The sequence below is a fragment of the Artemia sp. Qi Xiang Cuo genome, chromosome 15 (assembly GCF_049724085.1).
Source record: "Artemia sp. Qi Xiang Cuo chromosome 15, ASM4972408v1, whole genome shotgun sequence".
Lineage (NCBI taxonomy): Eukaryota > Metazoa > Arthropoda > Branchiopoda > Anostraca > Artemiidae > Artemia > Artemia sp. Qi Xiang Cuo.
Genome location: NC_142808.1, coordinates 18,071,482 through 18,088,148, shown reverse-complemented (window position 1 = coordinate 18,088,148; position 16,667 = coordinate 18,071,482). Strand labels below are relative to the sequence as shown.

The 16,667-nt window shown below is 35.7% G+C and overlaps 3 protein-coding genes across 3 annotated transcripts in view; all 3 read left to right on the top strand.

Annotated features, from left to right (window-relative positions):
- The first annotated feature begins 5,589 nt into the window (after nucleotides 1-5,589).
- Nucleotides 5,590-16,667, top strand: part of RNF220 (ring finger protein 220) — a 154,577-nt gene continuing 143,499 nt past the window's right edge. The window contains exon 1 of the mRNA XM_089101456.1: nucleotides 5,590-5,640. The gene's annotated coding sequence lies outside the window, so the exon portion shown is untranslated. The remainder of the gene's footprint in view (nucleotides 5,641-16,667) is intronic.
- Nucleotides 8,905-10,509, top strand: LOC148943405 (uncharacterized). The gene has a single exon (XM_089101128.1). It carries the CDS (start codon nucleotides 8,905-8,907, stop codon nucleotides 10,507-10,509), a length of 1,605 nt encoding a protein of 534 aa, XP_088957254.1.
- Nucleotides 11,517-11,972, top strand: LOC148943404 (uncharacterized). Its single transcript, XM_089101127.1, has one exon. It carries the CDS (start codon nucleotides 11,517-11,519, stop codon nucleotides 11,970-11,972), a length of 456 nt encoding a protein of 151 aa, XP_088957253.1.

Genomic DNA, 16,667 nt, shown 5'->3' with positions numbered 1-16,667 from the left:
ATATATATATATATATATATATATATATATATATATATATATATATATATATATATATATATATATATATATATATATATATATATATATATATATATATATATATATATATATATATATATATATATATATATATATATATATATATATATATATATATATATATATATATATATATATATATATATATATATATATATATATATATATATATATATATATATATGCAAATATTTTGCCTTTTTTCTTTGATATATGTATATATATATATATATATATATATATATATATATATATATATATATATATATATATATATATATATATATATATATATATATATATATATATATATATATATATATATATATATATATATATATATATATATATATATATATATATATATATATATATATATATATATATATATATATATATATATATATATATATATATATATATATATATATATATATATATATATATATATATATATATATATATATATATATATATATATATATATATATATATATATATATATATATATATATATATATATATATATATATATATATATATATATATATATATATATATATATATATATATATATATATATATATATATATATATATATATATATATATATATATATATATATATATATATATATGTGCGTATCTAAGAAGAATGAACCTATTAGCATCGACTTGTTGCAAAAAAAAAAAACAAGGCCCCTCCCCCAACCCCAAAAAAATTAAATGTTCAGCATCAAAAATAAGTAAGATTTGCCTCAAGGGCTAAGCTCGCAAGCCATTCAAAGGCAATGTTTATGCACTTTTTAGTTTTGATGTTGCTCTTTACTGTCCCCTGAAAGTCTAGGTTCAAAAACACTTCATGAATTGCATTGGAAAGGTCACAAGAATAACTACTAGAGAGGGGAGTTTTTTAAATGAAAGATGAATATATGATACGCAGTTACCTGTAATTTGGTAACTAAAGGGATTGTAAATATGTTTCGATAAATCAATCTCTTCCACTAAGCATATGGCAAAAAACGCACGCCTTACAGAACCTGGTTCAAGCGTTAATTATGCATTAAACTCAGGTAACATGCCTATATCTGTTTTCACTGAAATTAGAAAAGCGTTTGAAACATTTTACTACCAGGTGCTGCTTCTTCGAACGAGAATTCTTGAAATAGCTGGAGTTTGTCTAAGATGGTTTGAGAGCTATTTCTACTGTAGGTCCCTTAAAGTTGTTTTAAATGATGAAGTCTCGTCGTTTTTCCTAGAAAGTGTGCTGCGCAACAGGGCTCTGTGTTGGGCCCGTTACTATACTATGTTTACGTGGACATGATGTGCTTTTGTCTGCAGAATCTATATATTAATTTATTTGCGGATGACACTACGCTAACGGTATTTGCAAAATCGGTTGATGATTTAATAGCAAAAACTAATAATGATCTAAAAAAACTGGAGGTGTTTACGAGTTTGCTGTGCGTGAATGTAAAGAAGACGCTTTTACTTACATTCTGTAGAGCGGAGGACTCTATTGATGTAAGTGGTAAAGTCCTATTGTGTGAAAAACCTGTCGTACAAGTTGTCACTACGGTACCTTGGCTTCCATATTAATTCTAATCTTTCGTGGAAGCATCATAACGACATTATTTCCGCCAAAATGGCACGTGAAGTTGGCTTTCTCAGAAGACTGAAGCATATTCTGCCGGAACACTCTCTTCGCACGATATATTTTAGAATAATCTACCCATATATATAATATGGATGTTTATGATGGAGCAGCTATTTTATGTTAATTACAAGCGTGTGCAAATTCTACAAAATAAAGCACCAAGAATAATTGGGAAGTACGTAAAAATGTGGAAGACACCAGTGCATGCTTTAAATCTCTAAATCTACTCTACTCATGTTGGACAGATAAGGGACTATCAAGCGGTGATGTTTGTGTTTAATTATGTGCATATATAGGCTACTGAAATATCTTCGTTAAGGTTTCGATAATTGTTCATTTATGAAGGTAAGAATGGTGAAAACATTTCAAACGTATTTTGTTTTCAGTAAAGCGTAAGAATGGTGAAAACATTTCAAACGTATTTTGTTTTCAGTAAAGCGCAAAGTTTGTTCTGGTCTTGAGAAGGCATAGGGGGTTATCAGCCCTACTCATGTTAAATTTTTGCTCGTTTTAAGTTTGACTCGGCTATTTATTTTAATTTCTGTTCGTTTTCAGTTTTATTTATTTATTGATAGTGATTTGTTTTAGTTTTACGCTTGGAAGATTATTTGACTTTATTTTTGCTCTTTCTCGGCTTAATGAAGCTCTTAACTTTTCTTTGAAAAACTTGTCATGTGGAAAATATTTTTTAAATTAATGTTAATAAAAGTCAAAGTCAAAGTCCGTGATCTGGCTTCTGGCAAAAAATGCAACAGGCCACATTTTTGTATTTAGGAGCTTGAAACCTCTACAGTGAGGTTCTCTGATATGCTGATTTTGATGGTGTGATTTTCATTAAGATCACTTGATTTTTGGGGGGGTTCTCCCCTTTTTCCAAAATTGGGCAGATTTTCTCAGGCTCTTAACTTTTGATAGGTAACATTAAACTTGATAAATTTAATATATTTTAAATAAGCATCAAAATTCAATTCTTTTGATGTATCTATTGTTATTAAAGCTCAGTTTCCTTGAGTTTCAGTTACTATTAAGCCGCATCGCTCCTTTATCGTTTGATAAAGGAACGAAAAATGGTATTCTGATTACACGCTGCACAAAGCCGTCTCAAAGATTTTGTTTGGAGGGTTATAAAAATATTAAAAAACGTGTTAAATTGTTTTTGACGTTTTTCCGACTCGGACAAACATTTCGGGAAGAAATGTTCACCCCCGAGAATTCGGCCTTGATGCATAGATATTATAAAGTAAGAATTTCATTGTTTTAGTTTTTTACAGCCTAAGGCTATATCCAGGACCATCAGGAGGGAGGGTGCGCAGTCAGAAAAGTATAAGGTCCCATATATTCTATGGTTATAGCTGGGACTATCAGAGGAGAGGGGGCAATTGTAATTGTAGTGGCTATTGCATTTAGAAAGATCATAAAAAAGGCCTTGCTCACCTTGCCCTTACAAAAATAATCGAATCTTCATTATAAGTTTAGAATTGGGGCTGTTGAGAAGGAAACATGTTATGTAAACAATCCTTATTTCATAATATGGAGAACAATTTTAGTTAACAAATTTTGACTGCAGTTCCACTATACTTTATCGCCTCCCCTCACCTCCTGATGTGGAAATATATAGCCCAAATTATATATTTCCTATGCATTTTTCCGTTTCTTGATTTGGTGACCATTAAGATAATTTCTTAAACCACTGAAAGATCTTAAGCCGAACTGGCCAGCCATGACAAAAAACCAACCAAGAGAAAAATCTCAGCAAAAAAAAAACAACAACAAACGAGACTGCGGTCAGTGGAGAGAAAAGAAACAAAAAATGTAAAACAATGCGGATATTTCACCTGTATCCAAACAAGGCGTCTTCAGCGCGAAAGAAACACAAGAGGAACAAGATAAATAAAAAACAAGCTAAAACTTAAAAAACCAATAAAACCGCCACAAAAAAAAAAATATATAGGCCTACAATTGGCGCAAACTGATTCATTTAGGGAAAATATGCTATTATAGAGTTACTTCAGTGAGGACGCCAGAGCAACTGAGGAAAAATAAAAAAAACTGGAAATTACTTTAATTATTCTGTTGCGAAATAATCCTTTTATTGGCTATTATTGAAGCAAATCGTTTTGGTTTAGCAGGTAAAATAGTCCCCTGGTGATTATTTAAAATCTTAACTCCCTTATTGACTGTTGATTCACTCTTTAGAAAATTATCATAAATTGGGTCAATATTTAAATTGCCTGTGTCCCTATTTATCGAAAGGTTATCAAATATATGTTTTTTTTTATCTATATGGCTTCTCTCACCCATTGTGTGTACCCCTTCTCATTTGAAATAGCTAAGGGCTCATCAAATTTTACAATGTGATCTGGTTGAAACGAAAAATGTTCTGCTAAGGCTGAAACAAAAGTTTCCGGAGGCTTGCTTAATTGTAGGGTTTTTCTACTGAATTTCAATGTTCAATAAATCTTTCAACAAATTGTTGGTGAGTCCAACCAATATAGAACTTCCCACAAGAACACGGAATCTTATACACCCCACTTATTAAAATTTCCCCGGGTTAAATCCTTACCAGAATTAAAAATCTACCCATTGGTCTCAACGATTGGAAACATGTATCAATGTTAAATTTACGCAAAATCCGTGAAAGTTTCTCACCCAAACCAGGTACATATGGCAATGAAATGAAGCTTTTTGATACATTTAAATCTGAAGACTGAGAACCCCAATAACCCTACTATCATGTTTAACACGTCTATTTTCAATTATTTTATTTTGAGTGAGGAAAATGCGATGTAGGTATATTTTAATTAAATATATAAAATATAGTGGTGGTTAGGTATTTAATATAATGCGTTCTGGGCGGCCTGCTTTCCATAATTTTATGCTTTAATTCCCTTGATTTTGCTAATAAAGTATTATATTTTCGGTACTCTTTTACTAAACGGACTCTTTTATATAATGCTAGTTTGGTTAATGCTAATGGAATAAAATAAGATATAATAGTTTAGAAACATTAGATATAATAGTTTATAAACAAATTTGGGCTATATATCTGCACGTTAGGGGGAGTGGGGGGGCAAAGCATAGCATATATTAACTACGTAACCTAACCTAGGTACCTCCCCCCGCCAAAAAAACAAAACTTTAAATATCGTATACGCAATTAAAACCACGCTATACATTGTATTTCTCTACAGCGGTGTCTTGTATCATCCCGTAAAAACGAGTTTTTAAACGCGTCTCGAGTTTGAGATATAAAAAGAGTCCCTTTAGTATAACAGTACCAAATTTGCATTATATTTTGGTATATTTGATTAGAATTAAACAGGGGCGTAGCTCCAGCATTTTTACAGAGGGGGCAAAAGAGTCAAGGGGCAAGGGCTATATAAAAGCTTTTTTTGATTTTTTGGGAGGGGTAACTGCCCTCCTTGCCACCCCCAAACGACGCCACTGGAATTAAACTAATTTCACGTTTTGGGTGTGTTGTAAATAATTAACAAATAGGCCTACCTCCTTCTCCTTGTAAAACAATAATCTCTTTTGTGTATTTTTACTCCCAGTATTTTATTTATGATTAAGCTATTATGAATTTACCCAAATGACCTCCAGAGTCGCATTTCGAAATCAGGAAAATGATTTTCCTCTTAAGCCATAAAACAGAAAATAAACACATCTTATTTCTACAGAGTATCAATGTTTTCACCTCTTTGCAAGGACACGCCTTTCTTAAATTACTCCGCCTATAGCTTTGATGGAGAGGTGATACGGCATTTGCATGGAAAACATTTGAAAGGATCCTATTGGCTAGAATTCTGGCTTCGTCCATCCCACCGGATTACGACTTGTAGAATAAGCAGTTGTCGCAAAAATAAGTCAGTTTCTGAATGTCTCAAACAAGTGAAGCAAGGATATTACTCCGAGAGGTGGAATAGTCAATTAGAAGGAAAGGTATGAGCTAAACCAAGGTTTAATGGATTTTTACAGGTCTAGATTAAGTGTCTATATTTTTTCTTTTGCGTAAAATTTTTATTGACCATTTTTATGCTTGATTGGTGTTTCTTTTACTTTTGTCTTGCTTTATTATTTGTCTCTTTGTTTTGCTTTCTCTTTTTGGACATATGAAGCGAATTCGGCTCGGTAAAACTCTACTTTTGACTATCTTGGAAAGGGGTTAGGTTAGGAAAATGAAACTTTCAGGAATGGGTCTACAGGCTAAAGTATGGGTAAATTTCTACAAAATCATATTATTGAGTTAGAACTAAATTGAATACACCATTTGATGCCTTTTTATGCTGATTACGAATATAATAATCATTTCTATTGGAAATGAATTTCAGCCCCCCCCCTATATGTGCCAATTCAGTCTTAGGTTAGGTTGGGTTAGGTTAGGTATATATAGGGGGGGGGGGGCTGAAATTCATTTCCGATAGAAATGATTATTATATTCGTAATCAGCATAAAAAAAGGCATCGAATGGTGTATTCACTTTATTCCTAACTCAATAATATGATTTGGTAGAACTTTACCAAAGTATGTCCTGGGAAGGTATTTTGAAATACGTACCTCGACTCCTTCTCCCTCTGGAGGGTCCTGACCTTTGATGACCTTTAAAAATCTGTGTGTTATAAAAGTGAAACGTTGCAAAATAGATCTTCTGCTTAAATGAAGTACAACGCAATTGTTTTCAGCTTCACAACTTGGCTCAATCCAAATTTATAAGGTTTTAAAGACATGCAAATATATTTCCTAAATTTTGAAAAAAAAAAAACAACATTGATATGGCTTAAAATTTCACTCAAATAACAGGAATTGCATTTTCAGAACTAAATCCTGAGAAAAAGAAAATGATAACTGAAAATTAAGGTAGAATGTTGTTTTGTCAAAATTTAAATAGGTAGCCTACATGCCATGTAAGCAAATTTCAGGACCCTCTAGAGGGAGAAAGAGTGGAGGTAGGTACTTCAAAATACCTTCCGGGGGCATACTTTAGCCTGTAGACCCATCCCTGAAAGTTTTATTTTCCTAAACTAACCCATTTCCAAAATAGCCAAAAGTAGCTAAAGTAGAATTTTACCTTCGGCTCTATTAGAGCTTGTGATAGCCTTTTGCAAATAAACATTATCTTATCTAAGGGCTATTGAGAAGGAAACATGTTAAGATAATAATCCTTACTGCATAATATGCAAAAAATATTGTAGCAAACTTATTTTGCATACAACCACGCTATACTTACTTGATTACCCCCCCCCCCCCCAGCTAATGCGCAAATATATACCCCAAATTATGTATTTCGTCACCCGTCACTCTTTTTTTCCGGTACTAATTATGTCACAGTTGAAAAAAATTACGGGTTAAGACAATAGAGACGCAGCGGGAAAATACATCAGGGAAAAATCTAATTTGGACAGAGAGGAGGGGGAGGGTGAAGTATAGAGGAGTTGCGTGCAAAATATGTTAGCTACAATTAGTCTATATTTTATGAAGTAAAGATTGTTTTTATAACATGTTTCCCTTTTAAAAGCCTTATCTAAACCTATACCAATTTCTTTACACCTGTAGCCTTAATTTTTCTTTAAACTAAGGTTTTAGCAGGGGTTGGTACAGAATTTATGTTTAGGGCAGGGCACACAAACGAAAGTTGGGCTCTTTCTTGTATATTTTCACCCTTTTAATTTGCGCAGCTTTTGAACTTCTAAGGAGGGGCATTTGTCCCTTTACCTCCCCGTGGATCTGCCCCTGAATGTCAGTATAAAACACTCAGGATAAAAAAAACGTTGGCACAACCTTATCCAGGACGGGTAGACTACCCGGTTTAGACCCCCCCCTTCCCCGAAGTTTTGTCTGACTTAAAAAAAAATCATATACATAATTTTTTGTTGCATTTTGTGGTCTTTTACTTGTAACCTCCCAAACAAAAATCCCCTTTCCCCGCAGAACCAAATCCTGAATATGGTCTTAATCATTAGTAATTGTTATATTTCGTTAATGTTTTTTTAGAAGGGTGGTAATTCTTTTAGGGTGCTAGCATTTACTTAACCTAATTGTGAGTAGAAAAGGCTCTGGCAAATTTTTTGCAATCATTTAGAAATATTTCTCAAGAGAATCATTTTAGAATCTTATTCAGTTATACTACTTCAGCGGCTGACAAACTAAAAGAAAGATAACATTGTAGTCAAGCGCGTACGTGGGACTTTTTTTAGGGGGGGGGGGCTAAAGTAAAAGAGTTCTTTGATAATTTCAGTGAAAAATGCCAAATTCAGAGAAAAGAGTTTTTTTGGGTGAAGGGTCCCAAGGTCCATCCCCTGTGTACGCCCCTGATTGTAGTCTCAAGGATTTTCAAAAGAAAATACTATAATAACAAAAAGAGTTGTAGCATTCGACTCCCCAATCAGCACTTCCAAATATAATGGTTATTGTCACAAAACTACACTGGTGGATCCAGGGGGGCCTGCCCCCCAAGATTTTTTTCCGTTCTTATTTTATTATTAAGAAAATTTTTCTTTTTAGCAACTACTGCGACAGACGCTAAATCGCAAAAATACGTAAATCGTAAAAATAACGTAGTGCAAGAATATCTTAATAAGACATTCAAGTTGCTTTTAAATCATTTTTTTGAACATATCTTGTTAGCCTGCGCGCCTCTAGATCCACCCCTGAAACATTACGCCCTATTTCCCTATAGACCTAGATACGCTTTAGCCCTGAGCTTTATACAAAAAGTACTTAAAACACCGTAATAATAATAACATTTTTCCTATATAAAATGCAGGAAGTTTTTGCTAATCAGATTTTCACGTTTCCTTCAATTTTTATCCATATTTTAAAAATTTCTAAATGTTATATTCATTCAAGTATTCTAATTCATTTGCAACCATGTGATGTTATCTCGGATGTTGTTGGTCAGGTTAAGAATGAAATGAAAGAATGAAAGGTAAAGAATGAAATATTCTGGTAAAGAATGAAATATCAACAATTAATATATTTATATCAAGATATAAATCTGTTTTAAAGCAACCTGGTTCCACCGAAACCAGGTGACCGACCTAGACCTGTCCTCTTCCTCACTGATAACTACAAGATAAAAAAGGAGATTGTGACTAAGTCGAGGGAGCTGAAGGGTGCTGTGCAGTTTCACTTTGACCGCACAAAGGCGGAAAGGGAGAAACGAAAACAAATCCAAACTTCAAAAAACGGGGCAGCGACGGAGCACTAATGTGCCCACTGCCTGCTGAGGATAGCCCATATGTAAATAGTTTCCACAGTTGTAGTAGTGTTGATGATAGTGATTCATTTAAGAGTGGCAATAATAGTTGTGCTTTCCATTCATGCTCGAGCCCTAGCTCATCAGACATTAGTTTCAAGAGTTTGCCAAAAGTGATACATTATAGTAACCCTCCACAGACTAGTCAAAAGAAATTATTGAAGCTTTTTTACACGAACATTGATACAGTGACAAATAAGCTTCCTGAACTAAAACTTACAACTACTGCTGAAGAATACGATGTGTTGTGTATCTGCGAGCTGACCCCCAAGAACTCTACTACCCCACTGGAAGATGATCATATCATGATCCCCGGATATCGCCTGTTCTCGAATCTCTCAACTCACCCCAGAAGAGGCGTTGCTGTTTATGTGAAGGATGTATTACAGGTCAGAGATTTGACGTTGAATCAGGATTATTCCCCCTGGGTTGAGAGTGTTTTTGTTAAGATTGTTATTGGGGGGAACCCACTTCTAATAGGATGCGTTTATAGAAGCCCAAGCAGCCCAGATGCCGCTGCCTCGTATGGGGCTCTTACTCAATTAGCTGATCATGCATCTAAGCATTGTAACCAAGATTTTATTTTAATTGGAGATCTAAATATGCCTGATATTTTGTGGGTGGATGGAGCAGGTTACCATCAAAGTTCAACTGCAACTAACCCGTTTGTGGAATATTTAGGCAACAATAATCTGTACCAATTAATTGATCAGCCAACCCGTTACAAAAACAACCAGATACCATCTCTACTAGACTTGACAATCACTAACAACCCAGGACTGCGAGTGAATACTGATTACCTGCCCCCCATTGGCGCTAGCGATCACCTCTGTATTTCCCATGACTTGCTAATAAGTCAACCACCAAACAACTGCACCAAACGAACGTATACCGACTACAGCAGGATCAGGGAAATACTACAGGCGGTTGCATGGGATCAAGTGACTAACAGTGATGATATAGAGCAAGCCTGGCTAAATTTCAAGAACGCCGTCCTCCATGTTGAGCAGCTTTGTACTTCAACGTCTTTTGTCAAGGCACCTAGAACACTGCCTCACATAGATCGACCCATTAAAAGAGCCATGAACAGGAAGAAAAAGGCACTTTCGAAGTACAAGAAGTGTGTATGCACACGACACTGGGAGCATTATGCCAGAGCCAGGAATAAGTTGAGACATCTAACTAGGCATTTTATGGCAGAATATGAGGAGAAGATAGCCTTTAGTATAAAGGAAAACCCTAAACGATTTTGGAGGTATGTGTCCAAGAAAGATAAGAACAGGCGATCAATACCATTCTTATTCAACGCTGAAGGGAAAAAGTTGGAAGACCCAGAAGCTATAGCAAACTTGCTTAACACTACCTTCGCTTCGAACTTCTCCTCAGACTCATCAGCTGAACCCTCATGTCCTGACCCCAGACATATCGAACATCTTATGCCGAAACTCATCATCACGACTGAAGAGGTTAAGAAAGACTATCAAAGCTGGACCCTAACAAAGCCAAAGGACCAGACGGCATCCATCCCAGGCTGCTCAAAGAAATCTCTGATATAGTCACCGAACCGCTCTGCTCCTTGTATAATCTGTCTTTGAAGACAAAGAAACTACCACCTGATTGGCGTACAGCAACAATAACTCCAATATTTAAGAACGGTTCCAGAAGCCAGCCAGAGAACTACCGGCCCATAAGCCTTACCTCAGTCGTTGCTAAGCTGATTGAAGGAATTGTCAATGATGCCGTTATAGCTCACATGACAAGGAATGGTCTCCTTTACAGCGGCCAACATGGCTTTAGAAAAGGAATGTCCATTGAAACGAACCTGATCCAAGCTTATGAATCAATCACTGAGGTTATCGAATCGGGATCCCCTGTAGACGTGTTCCTACTGGACCAGGCAAAAGCCTTCGATAAAATGTCCCACCGGTACCTGATGATTAAACTGTCAGCATATCACATTGATGTAGACGTAGCCCAGTGGATCCATAGCTTTCTGTCTGATAGAATCCAGATTGCTGCAGTCTACGACCACAACGGAAACCTCGTGTACTCGGCACCAGTAAATGTCAGAAGTGGTGTGCCACAGGGAACTAAGTTGGGCCCGACTTTATTCAACCTCTACATTAATGATGCTCCTGAGGTTGTCCAGAATCTGCTGGAACTATATGCAGACGATTCCAAACTCTTTGGACCTGCCGCTTCTGACGAAGACTGCAATGCCCTGCAACAAGACTTAACAAACCTCTGCCAATGGGCCTCAACTTGGACACTAGAGTTTAACCCAAGCAAATGTAAAGTTTTACATCTTGGACTGAACAACCCGTGCCATAGCTACCATATGTTGGACTCTACTGGTGCTATAACACCCATCCAAAGCGCAGAGGAAGAACGTGATCTCGGGGTAATCATAGATAATAAGCTGAAGTTCCATAGTCACTGCCGAACTCAAGCCGCAAAGGCAAACAAGATCCTAGGCCTAATCTAGCGATCAGTGACTAGTCGCCACCCCAGGGTCATTAAGAAGCTTTACACAGCCCTTGTCCGCCCTCATCTTGAGTTTGGGATGGCAGTTGCAAACCCCCACTTTAAATGCAATGCAGAGTTGCTTGAAAAAGTCCAGAGAAGAGCTACAAGGCTCCCATTTGCCAACCAACAAATCCCATATGAGCAACGCCTAGAAAAGCTTGATTTGCAAACTCTGACCTACCGTAGAAAAAGGGGGGACGTAATTTTGGCATATAAGTTGATGAATAGCAGTGTTATCAAGCCCATTCTCGAACAGGACCAGTCTAGCAGAGCGCGAGGTAACCCCATAAAACTCCGCCAAAGATTCAGCAGAAAGCGTGAGAAATACAACTTCTTCACCAATCGCGTTGTTCCGTTGTGGAATTCACTGAGCGATTCAACTGTTTCCGCAGCTTCAGTTAACAGCTTCAAGACTGGCGTTGACCATGACTGGAGGAACAAGCCATGGAGGACGCAGTGGGATGAGCCTGCATCCACCACTAGGGTCTATTAGTGTGTGATATTCAACTGTCCTGTATACGTGTAGGATGTGATGATCCACTAATGAATTGTGCAACGAACTCCTGTCAATACTACCTGGCGACATCTACAGGTTCCTGCAACCTTAGTCGCTAGAAGATGCGATTTAAGGTAATTTAAGGTAAAGCTTTTTCAGTGCCTCCTCTCGAACAAAAATCTACTTGTTAATGTATCAAGAAATAAATATGTATCTAGGGCTATACTTGGACCCATTAGGGGGATGGAGGGTAATAGTTATGGCGGTGACGGCAACAAGTACATTCGGAAAGAGTGAATCGAGTGGTATTACTGCTTTGTTATTCCTGTGTCTTATTTCAGAGAGCGGAAAGATACCAAAAGAATTTTTTTTTTACTTCAAATACAAACTTTGCAGAAAACCATGGATAGGCACAAGACCATATTCAGGATTTTTGTCCATGGGGGGGGGGGACAAAAAAAGTTTGAAAAATACATCAAAATTTGTTTACAGACCAATTTACTGACTCAAACTCTGACTCAATTCAGCAAAAATTCACAAAAACCCCGACTATCAGCACCCACAAATATCTTTCTAAGAGAAAACTTAGCCTACAAAAATTCTATTTGTGGGTAGGGGGAGCGAAGATATAGAAAAAGAATACAACATTTTTAATGGAAACAAGCCCATATCATATATCAGTGTTATATTTTTTATATAGTTTGAATATATTTTTTTTTTACTTTTTATGGTTTTATAAAAAGGAAACAAGCTAAAATATCTCCCATCACTAAATAAATTCTTCTATGTGCGTTTAAGGCCGTATACAGGATTTTTCTTCGAAGGAGAGGGGTTACAAAAGGATTTTTTTAGGGGGGGGGGCAAAAAACTTAAACGCATCAAAAATTTATTTCGTATTGATTTTTGTTACATTTTTGAGCAAGCTTTTCTTGGGGGGGGAGGTTCCAAACCCCCTAACCTCCCCTTGATGCAGTCTTGTGTACGTGTCTTTTCATATTCTTTACATTAAAAATGTTGCTGATCAGCTGTTTTTCTTTGTTTATTTAAAAACACCTGGGAACACTTTTAAAACGTTTAGTTAGTACAGTGCAAAACTGATGACTTTTCACAAGAAGGAAAAAATAATTAAGAAAGTTTTCATATGTCATGGATATAAGCAATACAGGGGAGGGGGTAGTCAATCCAAATGACCAGATGGCGCTTCTTGGTACTGTTTTAACATTATTTTATGTTGGTTTTATCTTTATTTTAACCAGCAGAGACTATTCAGCCTTGATCGGAAATCTTTAAGGAGTGGGGCAAGCCCCCTTATACGTTTCTGTTCGTTTTAAGTTTTGATATTGCTGCTTTAATATTATTTGTTGTATTATTTGTAATATTATTTGGTATAACATTATTTCACAGTCCTTTAACATCATATCTATATTTAAGCGTATATGACCTATTAAATAAAATAAAAAATATAAATATTCTCACCCCTTCTTACAGCATAGTGGTTGCAGTTAGGTGGTAAGTGTGTCTAAAAAGGAAAAGGGTATTAATACGAAACTTGTCACAAGTTGTCACATTTGCTAGCAATCGTAGTTGCAAATAGTCCAAGTTGCAAGTGGTCGCAGTCACAAGCAGTTCCGATCGCAATCACAAGTAGCTGCAGTCCCATTCAAAAGTAGTTAGAGCTAGTCAGAGTTTCAAGTATTTAGTGTCCCAGTCACAAGTAGGCGCCATTGCAACCGCAGCGGTAGTAGTCGTAGGGGCCCTAAAAGTTTCAAGTTAATACCCTTAGCCATCTCTGAGATATTTTCAATATGCCCTTTTGAGAACATATATGTACACAGTGTCTTTCTATTTGGTTCAGAATCCCCCTCAACATTCTCTAAAGTTTCGCATTAACACTGTAACACACTCATGGTCAATCATTCCCCCTTCTTAATGATCATTCCTATATATATATATATATATATATATAGTATATCATATATATATATGCAATTAGCATTGCATCATTTACAAGGCTTGTCCCGGGGAATATGGGTGGCATGGAATTTCCCGGAGGCATTGTCATTAAAGTTTTTAACTCTTTTGAACTTTAAACGTTCTCAAAGTTTTAACTTCATACCCTCAGCTGTTCCTGAGATATTGCTAATACGATTTTTTGACAACCAGTAGCCTATGCGCAAATTATTTTATTTTATTTGACATGCCTCTCAACACTTCCCAAAACTTTCACCATATAATGACAAGTGCCTTTTGGAGGCACTATAAACAATGGACAACTTACAGAATTTACAGCCTTTGCCCAGAGGCTTTGTGGAGTTATGTTATCCCCGGATGCATATTTATTTGACCTTTAGACTATTTTGAACAAAATGGCTATTTTTTCTTAATTGTGATCGAATATCTTTTGGGGAAGAGCAGCTAAAAAGGACGTTGAATGGGGGCTAGTTGCCTTCCGGTCACTTGTGACTCTTTAAATGGGCACTAGAACTTTCAACTTCCATTCGAATGAGTACCCTTTAAAGTTCTACAACCACTTCTTCCATATGAAGTTGCTCTTAGGAGCCACTTGGGGTAATTTGTCTGAATTCTTACATAGCAGATACAAAATAGTAACACATTTAAAGATTTTACAATACACTTTTAGTCCTACCAAAATGCAAATGTAATATTTATGTTACACCCAAACAGATAGTCTGCAGTAAGATGGGTGCTATCACCCCCTCCCCCCCTGAATCAGTATTACCGGTACTGAATAAAATATTCCCGGGAGTTCAAGTTCCTTTTACTCCTTGTATAAGGTCAGATTTTAATCCTCTAATTGCGGGTCATATTGCATGGAAGAAGTTGCCTGAATCAGCCCGAAGGTGTCACTTATCCGGTTTGTTAAAAAAAATTGTTAAAAGTTCTTTGGCTTCTTAGAAGTTATTTTTATCTATTTGTTTTTCTTATATACATTTTTATTATTTTATTCGAGTATATTTATCTACTTAATTAATTTAGTCTATTCAATCTATTTAGTTATGTTTCTGTAGTTTTTACTTTATTTATATTTTCCTTTCTTCTCTTTTATGCTCTTCTCTCTGTGAGGAAGTGATTATTTTAACTTCTTTACAGGCTAATAAGCCTTAGGGGGAATAGTAAAATGTAATATTGTATGTGTGTTTGTTTTATCTTAGTCATTTAGATTTAGTTATTCTACAAAATCTTTAGTTTCTAATCCAAGCCCTATCCAGGGGGGGGGGTTACCCGGTTTGAACCCCCCCCCCCCCCGAAATTTTGACCGAGTCGAAAATAAGTCGAAAATTCGTAAAACCTAGGTAAAAATCAGTTATAATTAGTCGAAAACTGAGTCAAAAATTAGTAAACCCCCCCCCCGAAAAAGTCAAAAATTAGTAAACTCCCCCCCCCCCCAAAAAAAAAAAAATCCTGGATCCGCCCTTGTCTCTAATAAACTAAAAAGTTCTGAGCCCCGTTATGTGATGTACTTAAGTACAGAAAATATTAGTTAACCAGCTTCCTCAATATCTCTCGAGATCCTCAAATCCGTATCCCTTAGTCATTCCTGGGATACCACAGATAAGAACATATAACAAACAAGGATAACTAAAGCATGATTTGATTTAGACAATTGATAAACAAAATACCTTTGAGAGTTCCGACGTGATACTCTTAAATTTTTTGAGATGTTTCAAAAAAATCCCATTGAACGATCTGGATATACACAACTTCTTTTGTTCAAATTGAATGAATACCAAGAAACATTCGATATATTATATTGTCTATATTTTGGAACCTCACTGAATAAAAACTTACCCCCTAAAAAAATCCCGCCTTAACCTAAAAGTTAAACTTAGGTTAAACTTAACCCCGCCCCCTAAAAATCCTGGATCCGCCCCTGAATTTTATGGGCAGGAGGGTACTATTTAGGAGGAATGATAATTTCCATCCAAAGAGAGAAAACATAAATCAAACGTTTAAAAACATTTTTTAAGACTGCGATTTCACTCCATTTTTTCAATACCGTATTTGAGGTGGCAGCCCCACTTTCCTTCTCAATACCTCGAGCTATCTCACTATCTATCTCACTATCTGTCTCAATACCTATAGGAACCTCACTATCTGTTATTATCTATTATGAGAAATAGAAACATTCAGCTCAAAATAAAATTGTTTTCAGTAAAGTGTAAATTGTTTTCAGTAAAGTGTTCTTTAGAAGGCATGGGGGTGTTAGCCCTGCTCATCTTAGTTTCTGCTCGTTTTGAGTTTGAATGAATAAATCTTATCTTAGTCATTGAAATTTGGTCACAAAATTGAGTTTTAGTGTTAAGTACACTTTCCCCACCTACAGAAAAATCCACCGGCTTTCCTCCATAATAGTTGATGCCTATTACCCCCCCCCCCCTATGTTTTGAAAAATTAGTTTAACTCTTCTTGATTTCCACTAACTGACGCCACTACACCTCTGGGTTTGCATCCCCTGTATTTGAAATCCTAAGAATTTTGTATGTATCTTGATAAACCACTTACCCCCCCCCTCCACTATTGAAATAACATTTACATTTATCGTGGCTTTATAATGCAAAAAGGAAAAAAAATGACTTTTTAAGCTAATATCAGTCAGTGCTTATCATCTAGCATATTTTAAAACGATTGACAGTTTTGTTGACATGAGTTTGCTTCCGTTTGGCCAAAACA